The following is a 21,836-nucleotide window of genomic DNA, read 5'->3' on the forward strand; positions in this document are numbered from 1 at the left end:
CCAGTGCCCCAATCATCAGTGCCATCTATCAGTGCTCATCAATGCCACCTATTAGTGCCCATCAATGCTGCCTATCAGTACCAATCACTTCCACCTACAAGTGTTACCTATCAGTGCTCATTAATGCCGCCTATTAGTGCCCATCAATTCTGCCTATCAGCACCACCTATCAGTGCTCATTAATGCTGCCTAAAAGTGTCCGTCAGTGCCACCTATCAGTACTCTTCAATTCTGCCCATCAAAGCCCATCAATACTGCCTGAGTTCTGCCTATCAGTGTTACTCAGTGCCAATCAGTACCACCTATCAGTGCCCATCAATGCCACCTATCAGTGCAGCCTATCAGTGTACATTAGTGCCTCCTATCAGTGCTGCCTATCAGTGCTCATCAATGTGGCCTATCAGTGCTCATCAGTGCCTCCTATCAGTGCCCATCAGTGCCTCATATCAGTGCCCATTAATGCCTCCTATCAGTGCCCATTAGTGCCTCCTATCAGTGCCCATTAGTGCCTTCTATCAGTGCCCATCAGTGTCTCCCAACAGTGCTCATCAGTGCCTCCTATCAGTGCCTATAAATGCCTCCCATCAATGCCCATTAGTGCCTTTTATCAGTGACCATTATGCCTCCTATCAGTGCCCATTAGTGTCTTCTATCAGTGTCCATCAGTGCTTTCTATCAGTGCCCATCAGTGCCTCATATCAGTGCCCATTAGTGCCTCATATCAGTGCCCATTAGTGTCTTCTATCAGTGGCCATCAGTGCCTCATATCAGTGCCCATTAGTGCCTCATATCAGTGCCCATTAGTGCCTTCTATCAGTGTCAATCAGTGCCCATTAGTGCCTCATATCAGTTCCCATTAGTGCCTTCTATCAGTGCCCATCAGTGCCCATTAGTGCCTCAAATCAGTGTCCATCAGTGCCTCCTATGAGTACCTTCTATCAGTGCCCATTGGTGCCTTCTATCAGTGCCCATCAGTGTCTTTTATCAGTGCATTCAAGCAGTGCCCATTAGTGCCTCATATCAGTGCCCATTAGTGCCTCATATCAGTGCCCATTAGTGCCTTCTATCAGTGCCCATCAATGCCTCCTATCAGTGTCCATCAGTGCCTTCTATCAGTGCAGATCAGTGCCTTCTATCAGTGCCCATCAGTGCTCATTAGTGCCTTATATCAGTGCCCATTAGTGCCTTCTATCAGTGCCCATCAGTGCCTCCCATCAGTGCCTCCTATCAGTGCCCATAAATGCCTCCCATCAGTGCCCATTAGTGCCTTTTATCAGTAACCATTATGCCTCCTATCAGTGCCCATTAGTGTCTTCTATCAGTGCCCATCAGTGCCTTCTATCAGTGCCCATCAGTGCCTCATGTCAGTGCCCATTAGTGCCTCATATTAGTGCCCATCAGTGCCTTCTATCAGTGTCCATCAGTGCCTCATATCAGTGCCCATCAGTGCCTCATATCAGTGCCCATTAGTGCCCCATATCAGTGCCCATTAGTGCCTCATATCAGTTCGCATTAGTGCCTTCTATCAGTGCCCATTAGTGCCTCATATCAGTGTCCATCAGTGCCTCCTATGAGTGCCTTCTATCAGTGCCCATCGGTGCCTCCTATCAGCGCCCATCAGTACCTCATATCAGTGCCCATAAATGCCTCCTATCAGTGCCCATCAGTGCCTCCTATCAGTGCCCATTAGTGCCTTCTATCAGTGCCCATCAGTGCCTTCTATCAGTGCCCATCAGTGCCTTCTATCAGTGCCCATTAGTGCCTTCTATCAGTGCCCATCAGTGCCTTCTATCAGTGCCCATCAGTGCCTTCTATCAGTGCCCATCAGTGCCTCCCATCAGTGCCTCCTATCAGTGCCCATAAATGCCTCCCATCAGTGCCCATTAGTGCCTTCTATCAGTAACCATTATGCCTCCTATCAGTGCCCATTAGTGTCTTCTATCAGTGCCCATCAGTGCCTTCTATCAGTGCCCATCAGTGCCTCATGTCAGTGCCCATTAGTGCCTCATATTAGTGCCCATCAGTGCCTTCTATCAGTGTCCATCAGTGCCTCATATCAGTGCCCATCAGTGCCTCATATCAGTGCCCATTAGTGCCCCATATCAGTGCCCATTAGTGCCTCATATCAGTTCGCATTAGTGCCTTCTATCAGTGCCCATTAGTGCCTCATATCAGTGTCCATCAGTGCCTCCTATGAGTGCCTTCTATCAGTGCCCATCGGTGCCTCCTATCAGCGCCCATCAGTACCTCATATCAGTGCCCATAAATGCCTCCTATCAGTGCCCATCAGTGCCTCCTATCAGTGCCCATTAGTGCCTTCTATCAGTGCCCATCAGTGCCTTCTATCAGTGCCCATCAGTGCCTTCTATCAGTGCCCATTAGTGCCTTATATCAGTGCCCATTAGTGCCGTCTATCAGTGCTCATCAGTGAATGCTATTAATGTCCATCAGTGCCGTCTGCCTTCTCAGGACAGCACGGCTCTGAGCACAGATCATGTCTGTCATGGATCAGTAGCGGGAAATGTGAGCTTGTTGGCTTCACACTTGACTGCCCACGGAGCACACAGGAGGGGGGAGGGGGAAGAAGGGGGAGCAGTGAGATCAGCTGTGTGTCCTCTGTCATCCCCGGCTGCGAGAGAGTATGGATGGGCAAATAGAACATTAATGCTGGTGTCTCTGTTCTACTGTTCCATGACAGACACGATATCCGCAGACAGAGCCGTGTGTGAATAGCAACCCCGCCTCCCCCCCCCCCCGACAGTGGCGGAATGCTGGGGCCCCATTGATTGCAATCATTATACCTGCTTCAAAGAATGCTAGTCAAAGTGAGGTCAGAACTCCTAACCTACATACTTGTCCCAGGACAGTCTCCCAGAAAGTATAGATTTTACTATATGGTCACTCAACTAGTACTTTCAGAAGGAGAGGTTTAAAAGGCAGTCTCCATATCCTTAGAATACAGGCCTCCTTTAAGTTGGGCTGTTTTTTTTTAATCTGGTCATTTGGTCATGGTCTTCTAGGAAGGTCCGTACACATTTGATCTAAACACATACTTGTGCTGTTTGTAGAGGAGATGCAACGTTCTACACCAGCCATAATATAACTGGTAATGGTGTAGTCAGGACTTAGCAGATAATACACTGATGTATAGTCAGAAAGCATCCTATTAGTGCAGCCTTTTTCAATCAGGGTGCCCAGACACCCTGGGGTGATTCAGATGTCTTCAGGGGTGTCTTGGCAAAATTCCTAGATATTGCCCACAAATTGTGTATAAGCCAGCGGGTGGATGAACCCTATCTGTTAATTACATAAAACCACAGGTTTTCATTGTGCCTCCTTCTAGCCGCCAGTGTCCGAACAACCAATTAAATCATTGTTTGATAAGGAGGAGGTCAGGCATCCTTGTTTGTCCCTCCCTTCCCCTCTCCATCAGCACTGGGGTCATATTAGTATAAGGGGAGAAACTGAGTGAGAAAAAAAACATTAGAATACCAATCAGTGTCAGTGTGCAAAGGTGTGTTTGCTTTGGAAGAATAAATCACCTCTAATGTTGGGTTATCTACGCATTTGCAAAATGTAAAATTATTATTATTTTTTTTCACATTTAGAATGGGGTGCCGTGAGATTGTGCAGAATTTGAAAGAGTGCCTTGACTGAAAAAAGGTTGAGAAACATTATTAGTGCCAGGTCCACTATTGCAGACAAGGGTGCTGTAGAGGTGTTGTGCAATGGTATTGTATGAAAGATACAAGAAAAAGACAACTTCTCCTGCGCTCTGGTGTCTCGGTCTTCAACGTGTGATACCGACAGTTTGAGATGGTAGTGTCAAAAAGGTCTTGCAGCCCTCCCTAGAATATTGGGTATTCAAATACTGGAGAAAAGCAAAACAAAAAGGGAAGGCGCACTGACCTAGTGCATTACCATAAAATAGAGCTTTATTGAAAACAGAACACATAGCAAAATGGCTACTCACAAACGAGTATTGATAAAAGGCATAATCAATACAATTGGATCCATCGCACCGAACATCGACACATACAGATCTGATGTCAGATAGATTGATTGATGAATACCCCAACGTAAACGGCTGACGCGTTTCTGGGGAGAACCCCTTTCCTCAGAGCCAGGCAATGGTCAATTGCCTGGCTCTGAGGAAAGGGGTTCTCCCCAGAAACTCGTCAGCCGTTTACGTTGGGGTATTCATCAATCAATCTATCTGACATCAGATCTGGATGTGTCGATGTTCGGTGCGATGGATCCAATTGTATTGATTATGCCTTTTATCAATACTCTGTGAGTAGCCATTTTGCTATGTGTTCTGTTTTCAATAAAGCTCTATTTTATGGTAATGCACTAGGTCAGTGCGCCTTCCCTTTTTGTTCTATTGTATGAAAGATGCCATAAGACACTATTCATATGCTTCTGCCTGCTGCATGTCCAAGTTGCAAGATTCAACTCTTTCATACATAAGGCTAAATGCAACTTATTTGGTTTGATGGGAGGGCATTTCATTGTGGCAACTGATGTCACACACTTTTATTGTTACATTATATTTATCTTTTTAATTTCAAGCTTACCTGTTCTTCACGATCTCCATAAGCAGTGATGTAGGACACGATGTACTGACGAATGTTAGCATCATTCATAAGCCATGATACGTGAAGACTAGATGTCGTTTCATCATCTATGTTGAGGTTTCTGATTCCAAATCGGACAGCTGCAAAGACCCAAAAAAACATGGATTCAATATGATTCTTTCATCTTCTGTCAAGGGAACAATCACCTTTATCAGGCCTCTCTTAGTTATATAAAGGAAGATTGGGACTGAAAGAATGAGAGCATCTCCTTTCATTCTTCATTTTGATAAAGATATCATTTATTGGCAAGTGACAATAATTAAGCACTTGATACTACTTACATATACAGAATATAATGCTTAATTGGTATTGTGGGAAATATAAGCCATTTGATAACAATAACTACAATTTCTTTTTTCAAGGACAGAGATCTTCTGGCTCCCATACGCAGGAAATTGGACCTATATAGCGGCATCAACACACTGTAAGACTATAAAACCTCTGAACCATAATGACTGTTATTCCTACATTCTTTCCAGTAATTCTCTCTTTTAAGAAAACTTGAGGCTGAGGCTGTGTAGTGACATGACATGCCAAGCGAAAAATGTAGCCAGCTCTGTACATTTCCTATAATTACCTGTAATGCAAACAAGAAGCTGGCACTATGTGGAAGCATGACTACCTACCAGGAGGATGAAGGCTGCCGAACCATCATGACTGCTAACTTTTGAATTTTGTAATTGTTTTCACTAACTCAAGAGCACACTTAACTAGTTTTGTGCTGGTGTTTGTACATTAGCTAGAGCAACAAAGGGAAACAAATGCATGACACATACAGACCCATGCTAATGAGACACTGTCCCCATGCTAATGCAGGGAAAAAGTAAGACTGGCCATACATGTTCAATGTTCTTGTACAATTTTCCTTTAGATTTACCAAAACCCATATATTATGAGGTCAAAACTAAAAAACTTTCAATTATATCCAATTAGGCAGGCCCTTGCACTACATACTGTAAGGTAAATTATACAAGAGAACCGAACATGTATGGCCAGACTAACAGTTTCTCTGCAAAGGGCCCCCTAACCGCTTATACTCACTTTGTCTACACTATCTTGTAGACATGTGCACTGCTGAAAAATTTGTTTGTTTTCGTTTAATTTGTTTGGGGGGTTTCTTTTCCGTTTTTCGGGTCATTCGTTACGATTGCAATTTGTAAATTCGAAAATTTGTAAATTCGAAAAACCGTAAATTAGTAAATCCCAAAATTCGTAAATTCTTAAAATCGGAAATTGGAAAATTTGAAAATTTGAAAATCTGAAAATAAGAAAATAAGAAAGAAAATCTGAAAATTCTAAAGAATAACAAACAAACTAACTAATAATTAACTATTAAATTATAGGTATTGGCATTTCCTTTCAAATCTGTCTATTAGTGAACGTAACGAATATAAATTTATCCGAAGTTATGAATTATCTGAAATAACGAATGCCGCATCTAAACAAATGGAATGGAACAAATGAATAATAAATGATAATAATAATTTTTTTTTACTATTATTAATTATTTATTATTATTCATTCGTTATGTTCCATTCATTTAGATATGGCATTCGCTATTTAAGATAGTTTGTAACTTTGGATAAATTCGTATATGTTACGTTCACTAACAGCCAAATTTGAAAGGAAATTCCAATACCTATAATGTAATAATTAGTAATAGTTACGTTTTATTAGTTAGTTAATATTTCTCAGATTTTCTCATTTCCGAATTTTCAAATTTACGAGATTTCGAATTTATGATTTTTTGAATAATCAAATTTACGCATATTCCGAATAATTCGTTTAACAGGTTTTCATTCATTCGGATGTTTCTAAATGAATGAATTTGTTGAAATTCCTTAAAAAACTAATTTGGATCGGAACAGAACGTATTGCACATGTCTACTAATTATATTGTCCATAAGAACAAAAATCCTGCCATGCCAAATTAACTATTCAACACAACAGTGAAATGTTCCTGGGGGTTATAGAAAATTAACAAAGTCATCTTAAAAAAGATTGTTACCTGCTGTTGTCGGTCTGGCTGTAGTTGGAGCCTGAGTGGTCCGCATCACTGGAAACATAAGAAATACATCAATGTACTGTATTGTGGTATTTCAATGGTTGATTAATATTACCAAAAGCCTGGGCACACCCCTTTATATCTAAATAATGTACCGTAATCAAATTCTAAAATTTTAACATCCATTCTGGACAGCTTATGAGTTTAGTTTACATAACATACCCAGCCAATAATTGCAATGTGTTAGTATACACAGCAGACATCATACTGCAAATATTTTGAAAAGTTCAAGTACAGCGGAAAGATTGAATAGTTATGGCTGGGCTACTCTTGATTTCTTCATACCAAGCTCCAAAAAGTACCCCCAAAATTGATATGTCAGTTAGGATTTAATAGAATAAATCTGCACCAAAATATGAGGCTAATAATTAGATAGATAGATAGATAGATAGATAGATAGATAGATAGATAGATAGATAGATAGACTTGCACCAGTGATGATTATTTTTCTTATTTTTTTAAGGGTCAGGGTTAGGGGATACAGTTAGATTAGTTAGATTAGATTAGTTAGATTAGGGTTACATGTTATTAAATTAAAGAGGAAGTAAACCCTGATGGGGTTGTACTTCCTCTTTGTTTCCCTGCGAAGGTAAAGCATAATGGGCTACTATGCATCGCAAGCCCTCCACTGCAGGCGCTTCTATCTTCACCCGGTCTTCCTTTCGGGTTCGGGGACTCCAGGCATTTCATTGGCCGAGCTGGCAATGATATTTATATATTGTCGCTGTTTGCTGAACAGCTCTGAAGGAACAGCATGGGTATGCCCTTCCTTCAGAGTGCATGCGCTGGTGACATCATCGGCTGCTTCTATAATAAATGTCTCCTAAACTGCACACGTTTAGAAGATTTTTACTGTACCTATAGGTAAGCCTTATTATAGGCTTACCTATTGGTAAAAGTCATATATGGGAGTTTACTCCCACTTTAAACTAAGCACTAAAACACATGGTAAAAAAACAAAAATAGCCGTGCTAAAATAGAAAGCGATGAAACAAAAATACAAATGATATATACAGGGATAAGTCTATGAGGACATCTAAAATATAAATGTTCATATCTGTGTGTAGCACCGGTTCCTGAAGAGCACACGCTATTTGTTTTAAAAATTAATATTCCTAAAACCACAGTTGGGTTTTAGGGCTAATTTTGCCAAATTATGGTTTCAGTGTAGAGTTCTCCTTGACCGTAGGTGTCGCTGTCACCGCCGGTGGGTATGAGAATGCAGTTTGGCTGGGTGCATTGAATGCCTTTCTTTCTCTCTGAACCAGCTCAGTGGGAGTGTCGTCTTGCTGTGCATTCTGGGAGAGGGCATTTAAGGTACTGAGATCACGTGCTTCTGGGTTCCGGTCCAGAGGAGATTTTCCGTCTGTTCAGTCCTGGTCCTCCTGACTAGCCCCCATGGCCCTCCTGGCCTGGGTTGCGGATCCATGCAATTCCGGGTCTTGGGGCTGGATAGCAACTGCAGGGACAGGCCTGAATGGATATGAGGCCATAATGATTCAAAGGTGGTTCGGTGCCGTCTCATCTAGGGAGAGGCCCAGCTGGAAGTATCAAGGGGAGGACTCTTCGGGAGAAGGCCATGCGCAAGGCTGAGTTGAGGGCTCAGTTGAAGGAGACTATATGGATCTACACTGATACGGTATCGCCGGACCGGCTGAGAGATACTGGTACCGTATCATAGTTCTCTAAATTTATCTACGTCCCTCAGTTACATCCAAGTCTGTGGCAGAGACTTTTATTTCTCAAGTGTTCTACATTCAAGTCTGTGGCAGAGACTTTTGCTTTTCAAGTGTTCTACATCCAAGTCTGTGGCAGAGACTTTGCTTTACTTAACGCCCTACTGGCTGCTAGGCCTAGTGAGAGGAGGTCTATCCGGGGGTTGTAAGAATGCAGTTGTGAAACGGTAATTCTCTGGATTTCTATAGTGAGAGACTTCCTATTAATTGTGTTATCTTTTCAATAAATATCCCAAAAAGAGGATCAGTTTCTACAATTCTTTGGGCCATCTACCACGGGAACCCCTAGGCGGAGGCGAGATCAAGAAGGTAACGGTAAGCCCAACAAAACCAGCAGCTCCTTCGGGGGTCAGTGCTACATGTAAAAAAATCCAACATCGATAAAATGTTCTTAGATGACTAGACTCCACAATATAGGAGCCTAGTAAAGCCTGGATTGGTATAATACATACGATCCGCAAAAGGATGGATCGTGTGTATTACACCAGTCCATGCTTTACTAGGCTCCTATAAGGCCTCATGCACACTGAACGTTAAAATAACATTATAAAAACACCAGTAGCTTTGCAGTGAGTTTTTCAAAAAATGTTAACATATGTTTTTTGTTATATTATTTGCGTTTTTTAGCATTTTTCAGCATTTTTGAAAAAAAAATTAAAATTTTTATTTTTTTGATGGATCAAAAACGTTTGAAACCACTGGGGAGCGGCGTTTATCAATGTTTTTTGACATTAGAGCGTTTTTACATCTGAAAAACTCTCTCAGAACCCACCAGTTTTAGTTTTTGTTTTAAAGCCACGTCCCAGCTAAAAAATGCTGATAGCAGCCTATGTGTACATGGACACTAGACTGTAGAAAAAGTCGTCTGAAGCAAAAACAGCTGCTGTAAAAACATCCAAAAACATCCAGTGTACATGAGACCTAATGTGGAGTCTAGTCATCTGGTAAGGTCACAGCCTTTCTTTATAACACGGTGGAAGGTGCACTTTTGGTGTTCAATCGTTTACCATCACTGAGACACGAATATTTAAGAACATTTTATCTATTTTGGATTTTTTCATGGATATGAACATTTATATTTCAGATGTTCTCATGGACTTATCACTGTATATATAATTTGTATTTTGGTTTCATCACTTTCTATTTTAGCGTGGCAATTTTTGTTTTTTATTATTTATACACGAATGTTCTGTTGTGTTATTGCCAGCCGCTGCTTTGATCACTTATGGCGTGTACGCACGACCGAACTTTCCATCAGAATAAACTCTGATGGTCTTTCCGACAGAGTTCCGCTGAAACAGACTTGCCTACACACGATCACACCAAAATCCGTTTGTTTGGAACACGATGACGTACGACGGGACTAAAAAAGGAAGTTCAATAGCCAGTAGCCAATAGCTGCCCTTGCGTCGTTTTTGGTCCGTCGGAATAGCATACAGACGAACGGTTTTCCCGATAGGAATTGATTCAGTCGGAATGATTTAAAACATGTTCTAATTCTAGGTCCGTCAGAATTTTTTTTTTTAAAAGACAGCTGAAGCCCACACATGATCGGAATATCCGATGAAATGATTCCGTCTGACCTTTTCTGCTGTAAAGTCCGGTCATGTGTACGCGGCATCAGTTTACATCTACGCAATTACTATCCACATTTAAAACACGATAGCCTCTGTCATGTGGCTGCATATGCCCCTGGGGTACAGGTTGGGCACTAGGGGGCTAAGGAATAAATGAGTGTTAGGGGTAATGTAAATGGTAATTTTTATCCTTTACTGGGTTTCTGGTGCCAAAAACTAATTTAATGCAATAAACAGAGCTAGATAGATAGATAGAGTTCTTACATGTCGTAGCCAAGGCTGACAGAGTATCACTTTCCGATTCATCCTCAAACATGGCTGATAGAGAGAGTTCATACTCTGTGCTATGTGTCAAGCGGTCAATAAGATAGGAGTTGATGTTCCCTTTAATTATAGCCTAGACAAAACAAATACAAAGTAGTATAAGTCTACACATTTAGTGCTATTTGCCTTACATAGCTGTAGAGTTTGACCTTATCTTTAAAGATGCCCATAACAGCAAATCAGTAGCTAGTTTACCTCTTGGGTGGTGCCGCCTCTCCGGGGTGTCCACTGCAGTCTGTACGTAGTTATATCTGGTGCAAAATGTGTCCAATAAGCCACAAAACTATTCGAGGTGATATCCCTGACTTTCAGATCACGAGGAGATGGCACCGGCTCTGTCAAAAACAATAATAAAATGGAAGCTTTTATTATTGAGTTCTATGGCACCTTTATCTTCCAAGGCCCTTTACAAGGTGACAGATATCACAGTTCTCAGTAGCAGTGGTGTAGCTAGCACATTTCAGGTCATTTCCCCCCCACCCCCCCCCCCAGAAAAATTGTGGCACTATATAGCGGTGCCGCACCAAAACTGTGGGTGTGGTCAGATTGCATCAACAGTTGGGGGGGGGCTTAAATGGCCATAAGCTTTGATGACTGTGCCATAAGCGAGTATGTAACAGACTTACTTCAGTACACTCATTTTAATAAAATAAAACTGTTCTATTGTATATCCTTTACTACACACAGCTACCCTTAAAGTGATATTAAAGTCTTTTATAACAAACATGTTTTCTTGGACCTTCCTATGTCAGCCTACTATGGGTAAACTCCGCCCTCTCTGACCCCTCCAGGCCACCTTTTTTCTAGCCCATAAAGGGCAGCTGTCTGCCCACACCAGTGTTCTTTTTTCATCCTCACTCCGGGCGCCTTTTAAAGATTTTGTTTATTTATTTATTTATTTATTTATTTATTTATTTATTTATTTTATTATTATTATTTTTTTTTTTCTCCATCCACACTGTTTGGATTCAGCCTCTCCCGGTTCAGAAGACCCCCCCATATAGGTTGCAAAACTCCTAAGGAAGTGGATTCACATTTTCCAATTTTTAAGGGCAGCCATAAAAATTAGACCTCCATTGAAATCGTTTTTTTCCAAAATGGGATTTAACCCTAGTCTTGAGAGCCTTGCTGGTTCCTCCGTTTCACCCAGCTTTCTCCTGTTCATTATTTCATTTAACACTCAGAACAGTTTTTTTGATAGCCATTTCCTCGGCCAGAAGAGTCTCCGAGTCGTGCGCCTTCTCATCTAAAGAACCATATTGTTTGGTGCTCTCAGACAAGATAGTCCTAAGGCTGGTACCGAGCTTTCTACCTAAGGTGGCCATGTCATTTAATATGAACTGGGAGACAATTCTCCCAGCCTTTCCAGCAGATGCAGTGGATGCTGACTGGAGAAGGTTAGACTTGGTCTCTGCGGTATCAACCTACCTGGACCGGACTAAAAGCTTTTGAAAACAAGATCAGCTGTTGGTTTTCCCAATGGGGCCTAAAAAGGGTATGCCTGTACCATCTAGAGTTGTGTCTTCCTTGATTGTCAAGACCATACAAGTTGCATACAAGACGCTGGGCCTTCCTCCTCCTTCAGGGATAAAAGCACATTCGAGGAGGGGTATGGCAGCATATGCGGCGGTCGCCTCTGAGGTCATTTTTAGAGCAGCAAGCTGGAGCGTGCCCAACACCTTTATCATGCATTACAAGCTAAATGTGGCTTGTCCGCCTGAGGAAACATTTGGCTCTACTGTTATTACGATGGCTGTTGCCCATTAAAAAGTTTGAGTAGCAATGCATTGAGAGTTTGGCTTATTTTTTGATCTTCCCTCTTTTCTTAATATTGCTAGTAGGCTAACATGGGGAGGTCCAGGAATTAGGAAAATTGTTGTCCATACTTACCGTAATTTTCCTTTCCTGGACCCTCCCCATGTTAGCTGGGGATTCCCACCCAGTTTATCTGTCCTGAGGCGGGTATTTCTGGACACTGGTGTGGGCAGACAGATGCCCTTTATGAGCTAGGAAAAAAGGTGGTCCTGAAGGGGTCCGAGAGGGCAGAGCTGACCCATAGTAGGCTGACATGGGGAGAATCCAGGAAAGGAAAATTAAAGCAAGTATGGACAACAATTTTCCTTAATAGTTACCTGCTCTGTATAATAGTTTTGCACAGAGCTACCTGGATCTCCCACTTGTCGGTTCCCTCGCCGGTGACCCTCGCCCCTCCCTCCTGCTTTATATGGGGGCATCCAAGCAGGCACACTCCCGAGCCATAGCTCTGTGTGTCCATTTACACACAGCCAGTGGCTCGCCCCTACCCACTCCATCTCTTGATTGGCTCACTGGCTGTGATTGACAGCAGAGGGAGCCAATGGTTACCGCTGTTGCCAAAAGCCAATCAGGAATGCAAGTCCCCAGAGAGGCATCGCCTAGACATCGCTGGATCGAGAGGGGAGCGCAGGTAAGTATTAAGTGGGGCTGGGGGGGCTGCTGCACACATAAGGTTTGTTAAAAAACCTTGTGTCTTTACAATCACTTTAACAAAGAATGTGCTGTCCTTAGAATGCAGTAGTCAGGAGTCAGAAATGTAAAACAGTAAGGGGAATTTGTCAAAACAGGTGCAGTCAGAATTTGAACAAGCTGTGCATGGCAACCAAGCAATCAGCTTCTTTTCTTTTTTTTTTTTTTAAAGTGAAAGCTATGAGCTGATGGATGGCCATGCACAGCTGCTCCCAATTTTGTCTGCTCTAGTTTTGATAAATTCCCCTAAGAGCCTGTTCAGACTGAGGTGGCACGACTTGCAGCGCGACTGCCTCAGACGACCGGGATCTGACTTTAGCGGCGGCTTGTGAAATGACTTCTGTATAGAAGTCAATGCAAGTCGCCCCAAAAGTCGTACAGGAACCTTTTTCTAAGTCGGAGCGACTGACGGGTCGCCCCTGTGTGAACCGACCCTAAGGCTAGGTTCACATTGATGCTGGTTAGAAATCTTGCGAGTTCAGCTGAACTTGCATGATTTCAAACCAGCAATGCAGTCTGACTTCTGGGCCAATTTGACAGACATCTGTGCAGGTTCATGCACAGATATCTATTCAAATTGCCCCCAAAGTCACCAAAAGTAGTACAGGAACTTCTTTTGGGAATCAATGCAGCGCTTCACCAATTCAGACGGTACCATTGCCGGCAATAGCCGCCTATATGGCATGCAATTTGGTATGTTAAATTGCATGCCAAATTGGCCCAATGTGAAAGTGGGCTAAGGGCTCATTCAGACAAGCATCGAGACAGGTCCTGTATGTTGAGACACTTTTTGCTGCATCTGCATCCACCAGTGAGCTTCACCTATAGAAGTGGGTACACAGATCCGAATGTAGACACTGTGCGTTTGGATATATTCGACTATGTCCATGCAGCTGCTGCATCCCAATTGACTTTGACTGGACTGCCTGCAAGGGGATGCACCAAGTATCCCCACGCAGTAGGCATGGACGCATACACTCCATGTGAATGAGGCATAATTGTCATGTGGGTCAGATACCAGGAAATAGGAGAAGTTGGGTAATTAAAAGAGACATATGGGATTTTTTTTTTTTTATCATACTTGCCTAGATGGATGCTGCATCCTCTGCCCATACTAAGGCTTAGAATCGAGTAATCAACCACTGCCGATCACTCAGTTCATCACTGAGCAGAGAACTGGTGACTGTCAGTCTCTGGGTCCCTGCTCTGCCCCCCTTCACCCCCCCATGCGCTCACTGAAACACTGTGCTGTGGAGGGGGGGGGGGCAGGAGTGGCCAGCGGCTCACTGGGAGGCTAAACTGGGTGCTGGTCCCCAGCCTGGACTGGTCCTGTGACATCAGCTGACAGCAGGCTGGGTCACAGGAGTGCAAAACAATCTGTACTGCTGTAATCCACAGAAGTACAACCAAACAAGCAATAAATCTATCACATGACCTGTCTCTCAGCTGCTGTTTGGCCCAGGCAGGCTCATCCTCAGCCCAGGCTTTAGATCCAGGCCTTTTCTCTTTGAAGCTGGCAGGTCCTTCAGACACCCTCGTTCCTAGTAAAGAGGGCCTCTACGATCCCCCTCTCATAGTCCAGGGCCTCCAGACACGTGCTATCCTAGTCAAGCGCCTCTTCTGCACCCCACAAAAAGTTTTACAGTACATCCCCCCCCCAAGTTCAGAGCCTCCTCTGTACCCCGCCCTCCGAATCTAAGTCCTTTGCCACACCAACCCCGTTTTTCAAGTCCAGGGCCTCTTCTACACCCCTAGTTCAGGGCCTCCGGGGTACTCCCCTTCCAGTCCACAGCCTCCTCTGCATCGCCCATTTGAGGGCCCCATGTACTCCCCTCCTAGTCCAGTTCCTCCTCTCCTAATCCAGGGTCTTTGCTATACCAATCCTTTTCTAGTCTAGGTCCTCCTCTGCAACTCCCCCACTACAGCGCCTCCTCTACACCACCTGATCCTCCACCCCAGGGCCTGCTCTGCACCGCTCCCCCCAGCCCAGGACTTCCTTTGCACCACCTCCCCCCAGCCCAAGGCCTCCTCTGCACCACCTTCCCCCAGCCCAGGGCTCCTCTGAACCCCCCTAGTCCAGGGTCTTCTCTGCACCCCACAGGCCCCCCCCCCAATTCTTTGCCATACCAACCCCAACTTCCTAGTCCAGGGTCTTCTACACACAAACCTTTCTCCTTGTCCTAATAAATGGCTTCCAGTCCCACGGAGGCTCTCCTATGCCTTTCTATAATGGGGTTGGGTGAGAAGAACAGAGTGATTCAGCTCTAGTGTGCCAGTGCAGTCTCCCTCCTATTTGGTTCTCCGGTATTCGGCAAACTGTGCAGTGGAAGCTGCCTGTCCATTACACTTGATCGGGCAGCAGTGACACTCATAGAGCAGTGCTTCCCAGTGCGGGTGGGGGTGGCACCCCTAGATGCATCACCCGGTCCATGTGCCCCATCCTGCCCCACCCCCCCGCCCCCTAGTTTTGGACCTGGTCAGTAGTACAATTTTTATAATGCTGAATGCTTTAGGTGTACACAGTTGTACAATAATAGCAAGCCATAAGAAGATACAATAGATGAAAGCCCTACAATAGAGGGAAGCTCCAGTTTGGGAATGGTAAACACAGATCATATTGCCAATGTCAACAAGCCGTTAGAAAATTTCAATAGGCTTTTACCAAGTTTATGAAATTTGCTAAAAGTCAACACTGTTATGATCTTTGTCAAAGTGTATTTCCAGGCAAAAACATTTTCTTTACTTTTGGATAAATTGGAGAAGGGATAGTCATGTTTTTATCCATGCCTGTGTCCTGCATAAGATCTCCTTAGAACAGAAGGTCAGGGGAAGTCTACTATGGAGACACTATGTTCTATGTTCTTACTATGTTCCAGGAACAACTAAGTATGGCATTTCCCACATTTTGGACTATCTGTTGTATCTCTAAAGCCCCATACACACTATCAGTTTTTCTGCTGAGTTTTTCCTTCAGATTTACCAAAACCATATAATATGAGGTCAAACCTTAGGTGTTTAAATTTGTATGCAATCAGGCCGGCCCTTGCACTACATGGTTTTGGTAAATCTGGCTTTAGATGGGAAATGGAGGGAAATTTTCCTCAATGGTACATAGACAGCAAAAATAAATGGATTTAACCCTTACCTACTCTATCCAAAACTACAAAATAGGCTACACATACATTTTAAACCCCAAACTTTAGTTGAAAGTTGAAGGCTTTTAAAAAATTCTTCAAAGTTGTTTGAAGCTTGCTGTACACACTACTCTTGCATAACGCAAAGCATGTGAAAACAAGAGCTAATACAACCTTTATATTATATTTAATATTGCTTTCAAGCAATAATCATTTTATTTTCTATTTACTTGTTTTTTTAGGTGTTCCCTCCTCCTATCAGTTAAGCAGTCACTTTTCCCCTATAGCTGAGCTCTAATGACATGCAGCTGAAGAGATGACAGATTCAGTTATTGTTGATGTTTTTTCAGCAGATTGGGACTTTCTAATATGGTCTGTGCACACTGGAGTAAAGGGATGGAGGAGACTGGGCTCTCCTCCTCCCATCTTCTTTTTTTCATTCCTTTGGAATCCAGACTGCACATTTGTAAAACACTTAATTGTACTTTCCAATGTTTGTAATTTTTTTTTTTAAATGCTGAAACTACCGTATATACTCGAGTATAAGCCGAGATTTTCAGCCTCTTTTTTGAGGCTGAAAGTGCCCCCCTCGGCTTATACTCGAGTCATCGCCGTCTGCCTGCTCGATCAGCGTGTTGAGCAGACAGACGGCGACCATTCTACTATTCAAAAGCCGCGCCTCCGTCTGTGATAGGCGGAACACTTAATTTCCCAGCAGTCAGTGGTCCGCCTATCACGGACATCCGCTCATCCTCATACTACGGACGAGGATGAGAGGATGTCCGTGATAGGCGGAACACAGACTGCTGGGAAATTGAGTGTTCCGCCTATCACAGACGGAGGCGCGGCTTTTGAACAGTGGAATGGCCGCCGAGGCGCCGACGAAGAGCGGCGATCCTGGCATGGCAGAAGGACGGAGGCTCGGGATGGGACGGAGGCTCGGGACGGGACGGAGGCTCGGCTCGGGACGGAGGCTCGGCTCGGGACGGGACAGAGGCTCGGGACACAGGTAGGCTGGACACACAAGGCTGCACGGACACACACACAGGGATGGATGGACACACACACACAGGCATGGGTGGACACACACACAGGCATGGATGAACACACACACAGGCATGTATGGACACACACACAGGCATGGATGGACACACACACAGGGATGGATGGACACACACACAGGGATGGATGGACACACACACAGGGATGGACACACAGGGATGGACGGACACACAGGGATGGACAGGCATGTCTCACCCTCGGCTTATACATGAGTCAATAAGTTTCCCAGTTTTTTGGGGGTAAATTGGGGGCCTCGGCTTATATTCGGGTCGGCCTATACTCGAGTATATACAGTAATAATAAAAAAAGTAGTTGTACTTTATACATGAATGATGTTTTTGTTTTCTTAAAACAGCAGTATGGCCACTGTTTTGTAAATGGAGCTGTAATTGCTCAATAGGTAGCCACTAATGGGCTATTTCTCTTATTCAATCACATGTTTGAAGGGTTAATCTCACAAGACTATCTCCTAACAATCCCCCAACAATATCCTACTGACATTGAATAACAGTGTAAAATGGCTAGACCAAGAGACAGCGTCATGTTTATAGGGCAGACGCTTCTTGGTGGGAGAAATAACTGAATATGTTGGAAAATCCTGCTCCTTGAACATATTCATGAATCTACTCTAAGTTCCTGTGCTTCTCTCCCACCTGCAACGGGAGATGACAACCTCCAGAATCAATCATTTCACCACACTGTCTGCATGCAAAAATAGTAAAGCCATACATTTCTGAATCCTTGTGTACAAAAAAATGTATATACTGTCAACAGTGACAGAGAAAAACACCACCCATGTCCTCCCTGGGTGGAGTGCCGTTGTTACTGTTGACAGATTAAAGTTTTTGTAGGCAAGTAATCCAGTACTGGATGTGTTTGTAATACTCCTTTTCTACTTCATTTCATAGACTAACTATCTACTAAATACCACGAGTCTTTGGGACCTGGGGTTGGCATAAATTCCTTAGGGCTGATGGAACATAGTCACATTTTTGACAGGCCTCTAATGCCTATGGCAGCCTTTACACTAGAGGATATTGAGTATTTGAAATAAAAAAATGCCCATTAGCCCTGGAGTAAACATATACCATTTGAACTGTCTGTAACACTTGTGATGTTCGTTATTAAATAAGAATTTTGATGGATCTTGGAGTGCAGCCATTTCTTCCGTGTTGTTAGCCCTGGAGTAAAGGTGGTTTAAGCTGCCCACATTTACCTAATATTGCTGACTTACTTGTAGTAAAAGTGCCTGTGAGGGGCTCAGATTGTCCTTCATCAAAAACCGAGAAGATGGCCACCGTGTACTCTGTGAGCGATGCCAGTTTCTTTAAATTGTAGGATGAAATTCGACCAACTTCCACCTGTAAGATGAAGACATTACACATGTTGTATTACCGTCTCTAGGATTACTACGAAACTAAGGTGGAGAGCTCAGCCAATACCTTGTTTAGATAACCACTCAACATCAAGACCAAGATGGTACATGTAAGGTTAATGGACTCAGAGTTGCTATTAATATAGAAAACAGAGAGAAAGAGGAAGATAGCAAATTAGTGGTGTTAGTTCTAAAAAAGGTAGATATGTTATGCAGGAAAAACATGCAGAATATAGCCATCTAAAGTATTATTAAAAAAAAAAAAAACACAGCACTTCTAGTATAAACACCTTTAAATAAATTCAGAGTAAAAAAAAATCCAATACATCTCTGCATTACATATGCATTTACTTATGTTCTGCCTAGTTAAAGTGGAACTAAACCCCCCTATCCTTTTATATAATAAATGTAAAAATGGCAGTTGGAAGCAGACTAGTTGCTAGAGGTAGTGAGATTGTTTCATAACCTCCAATCTTTGTATGGCCAGCTTTTTATTTACCAAAACTTTGTAATATATGGGCCTCCCTAAACCATCCTATCAGACAGAGCCTTGTACTACATAGTTGTTGATAGATCTGAAAGAGGTTGTCCAGATTGTAATGTTAATAGTAACCACAAAGCGTTTTGCCCACATTTGAACAACCACTTTCTAATTGCAAAGAAGATCTAATCAAGCCAACCAACAGCTCTGATAGTGTTGACAGATATTGTTGGTGGTAGGTTCCTTGATTTATATAGTTGCTTTTGGGATTGCAAGTTAGCTGAGAGTGTTGGAAAATGACACTCAACTGCCTGACTGTAGGTAAAACATTACAATTATTTGGTCGTAGGTAGGCCCTCTGAAATATTCTGACCTTTGTCTGAATTTTAAGCTTACTATACACCTTCCCTGTCCACTATCTGTGCTTGAAAGCCAATTATAGCTGCAGGTAAAGGAATGTGCATGCACTCCTTACTATCAGGCTGGTTAGCTAGCATATCAATAGCTAGGCAACAAATATTTTCAGGGTCATTGACAGACAGCAAACCCCACATATTGTCAGTATCGTCTTAAAAAAAAAATAGGGAATAAAGACAACAGTAGAGAGAAAATACTAAGACAAAGTGTTACTGGTATTACAACAAATATGATGATGAAGGCCAATAATGTTTAAGATGAGCAAATAGGTAGGTTTAGTATTATGCAGAGGAAAAAATAAATAATTATAATAGGACAGGGGAAGCAGTTGAAAGAAGAATACTATTTTTCAGATCAAAGACACAACCACTGGTCCCTCCACACATGCCTGGGTGTTAGGTGCTATTCTAGATTCTGACCCCTCTTTTAGCCCTCCCCATCCAATCACTGGCTAAATCTTTTTGCCTTAAGCCCTGCAAAATTTCCCAAATTCGCCCCTTCCTAGCGGCACCACAAAACAACTTATTCACTCCTTGGATATTTCCTGCCTTGACTACTGCAACTCCCTCCTCACTGGCCTACCTTTACATAGGCTATCCCCCCTTCAATCTATTATGAATGCTGCTGCTAGACTAATACACCTCATAAACCGATTTGTGACTACTGCCCCTCTCTGACAATCTGTCCACTGACTTCCACTACCCCATTGTAAAAAATTCTAAATGCTAACCACAGCATATAGGACCATCTATAACATTACCCCCAGCTACATCACCGACCTCATATGCAAATATTGCACAAATTGTCCTGTCCGTTCCTCCCAAGACCTCTTTCTCTCTAACTCCTTTGTTACCTCCTCCCTCCCTCACCTCCAGGACATTTCCAGGGCCTCTCCCATCCTCTGGAACTCCCTGCCCCAGTATGTCTGATCAGCTTCTACCCTGACTGCCTTTAGGTGATTCTTGAAAACTCATTTATTTAGGGAAGCCTACGCCTACCTCCACCTAATAAATGTACTCCACCTCCACCAGATCATCTCCTACATCCATTACCTTTTATAACACCTCCCCCACCCTTTAGATTGTAAGCTCCATGAGCAAGGCCCTCCTATTTCTTCTTTATTGAACTGTATTGTAATTGTACTGTCCCCTTGATATTGTAAAGCACTGCATAAACTGTTAGTGCTATAAAAAACCTGTATTATAATAATAATAATAATAAAAAAAATGTTGTTACTTACATTGTTGATGTCTGAATCGCCCGTTTTCACATACATAATCCGGTAACCATTAACATTTTTGTGCGAGTGGTCCCAGGAGACGGTGGCTGAGCTGTGCTCAATGTTTGAAAATCGGAGGTCTCTGGGAGGAGTTAACGGCACTGTGGACAAAATGGAGGCAGTGAGTGGAACATGATGACTGATGAATGGGTGGCTGGAAATGCATGTGCAATGTGACCACTGCACATACACGTTGACTGGCAGGTTAATAAATAAGAACATTCAACTCCATTGAACATTGATGTTTATGTCAGTGAAGAAAGCAGTAGAAGTGTGTAGATGGTTGACACTGCTTATTATGGGGAACACAATAGACATCAGAACAAATTTTGTAACTTGCTCCATTTACTATTGCCACGGACAGCATCTGGCCGGCAGGGTCTGCAGTAGATGTAAGATTGTCATCCAATCTGGAAAGAACAATCAATTTAGGCAGTTGCCATCTCATGAGGTCACCATTAGTGTTAGTGTTGTCCCGAAAATAAGAGGTAAGTGTAAATTCCTCTTACTTTGGGAGATTTCAAAAAAGAAAAGAAAAAATTGGGGCTATGCATATACTTCAAAGTCCAACTCATGTCAAAATGTTTTGTTTTTCTATAGAATGAGAACTGTTTACATCATTCATCATGTTTCTATTGTCTAGGGAAGTGGATTTTTGTAGCGCTGGATTCCCTGATATTAATTCGTTTTCTGGTCAAGTGTATTTTCTATTGTTACAGGAGTGGGTACCGGTAGGCTTTTCTCTGCTATACCAGCGCCACTTGATACGCTTAGGAAAGTATATTGGATATGCAAGAAAGAGAACAGATTTTGAAGTCCTAATTTCGTTTTTGGGTAGTGCCAAGGCATTCAGCCAAAGCATTTCAAAAGTATGAAAGATCTTTCTTCATCAGGTCTTGAGAATGTTGAAATAGAGGGGATCTGGACATTAAAACGTATATCTCTTGAAGAAACATTTCTGCAGAAAGCTTGAAGCCTCCTCCAATCACTGGTTTATTAGTTGCTTTTAGCTGCTCAGTCGACTAAACCAGCAAAAGTTTTTGCTCAAGAGTTTGTTTGTTTTTTAGTGGGAGAATAAGGGCCGGTTCACACAGCAGGCGAGGCGACTCCGACTTGCCTCGCCGCGACCTGCCGCGGCCTCAGCGGCGACTTGCAAATGACTTCTGTATAGAAGTCAATGCAAGTCGCCCCGAGGTCGCCGGAAAGTAGTACAGGAACCTTTTTTCTGAGTCGGAGCGACTCGA

The 21,836-nt window shown here is 43.0% G+C and overlaps 1 protein-coding gene across 3 annotated transcripts in view; it reads right to left on the reverse strand.

The window, feature by feature from the left end:
* The window catches only part of COL14A1 (collagen type XIV alpha 1 chain), a 258,472-nt gene that overhangs the window by 109,383 nt on the left and 127,253 nt on the right, over positions 1–21,836 (reverse strand). For all 3 annotated transcript variants that reach the window (XM_077493283.1, XM_077493281.1, XM_077493282.1), the window contains 6 exons: positions 20,554–20,693; positions 18,275–18,401; positions 10,535–10,674; positions 10,280–10,412; positions 6,646–6,693; positions 4,578–4,717 (listed from right to left, as the gene is read on the reverse strand). In XM_077493283.1, coding sequence (XP_077349409.1) covers positions 4,578–4,717; positions 6,646–6,693; positions 10,280–10,412; positions 10,535–10,674; positions 18,275–18,401; positions 20,554–20,693 — 728 coding nt within the window. The remainder of the gene's footprint in view (positions 1–4,577; positions 4,718–6,645; positions 6,694–10,279; positions 10,413–10,534; positions 10,675–18,274; positions 18,402–20,553; positions 20,694–21,836) is intronic.

This window comes from Lithobates pipiens, unplaced genomic scaffold (genome assembly GCF_037356315.1).
Source record: "Lithobates pipiens isolate NorthernLeopardFrog02 unplaced genomic scaffold, aLitPip1_a1.2 Scaffold_19, whole genome shotgun sequence".
NCBI lineage: Eukaryota > Metazoa > Chordata > Amphibia > Anura > Ranidae > Lithobates > Lithobates pipiens.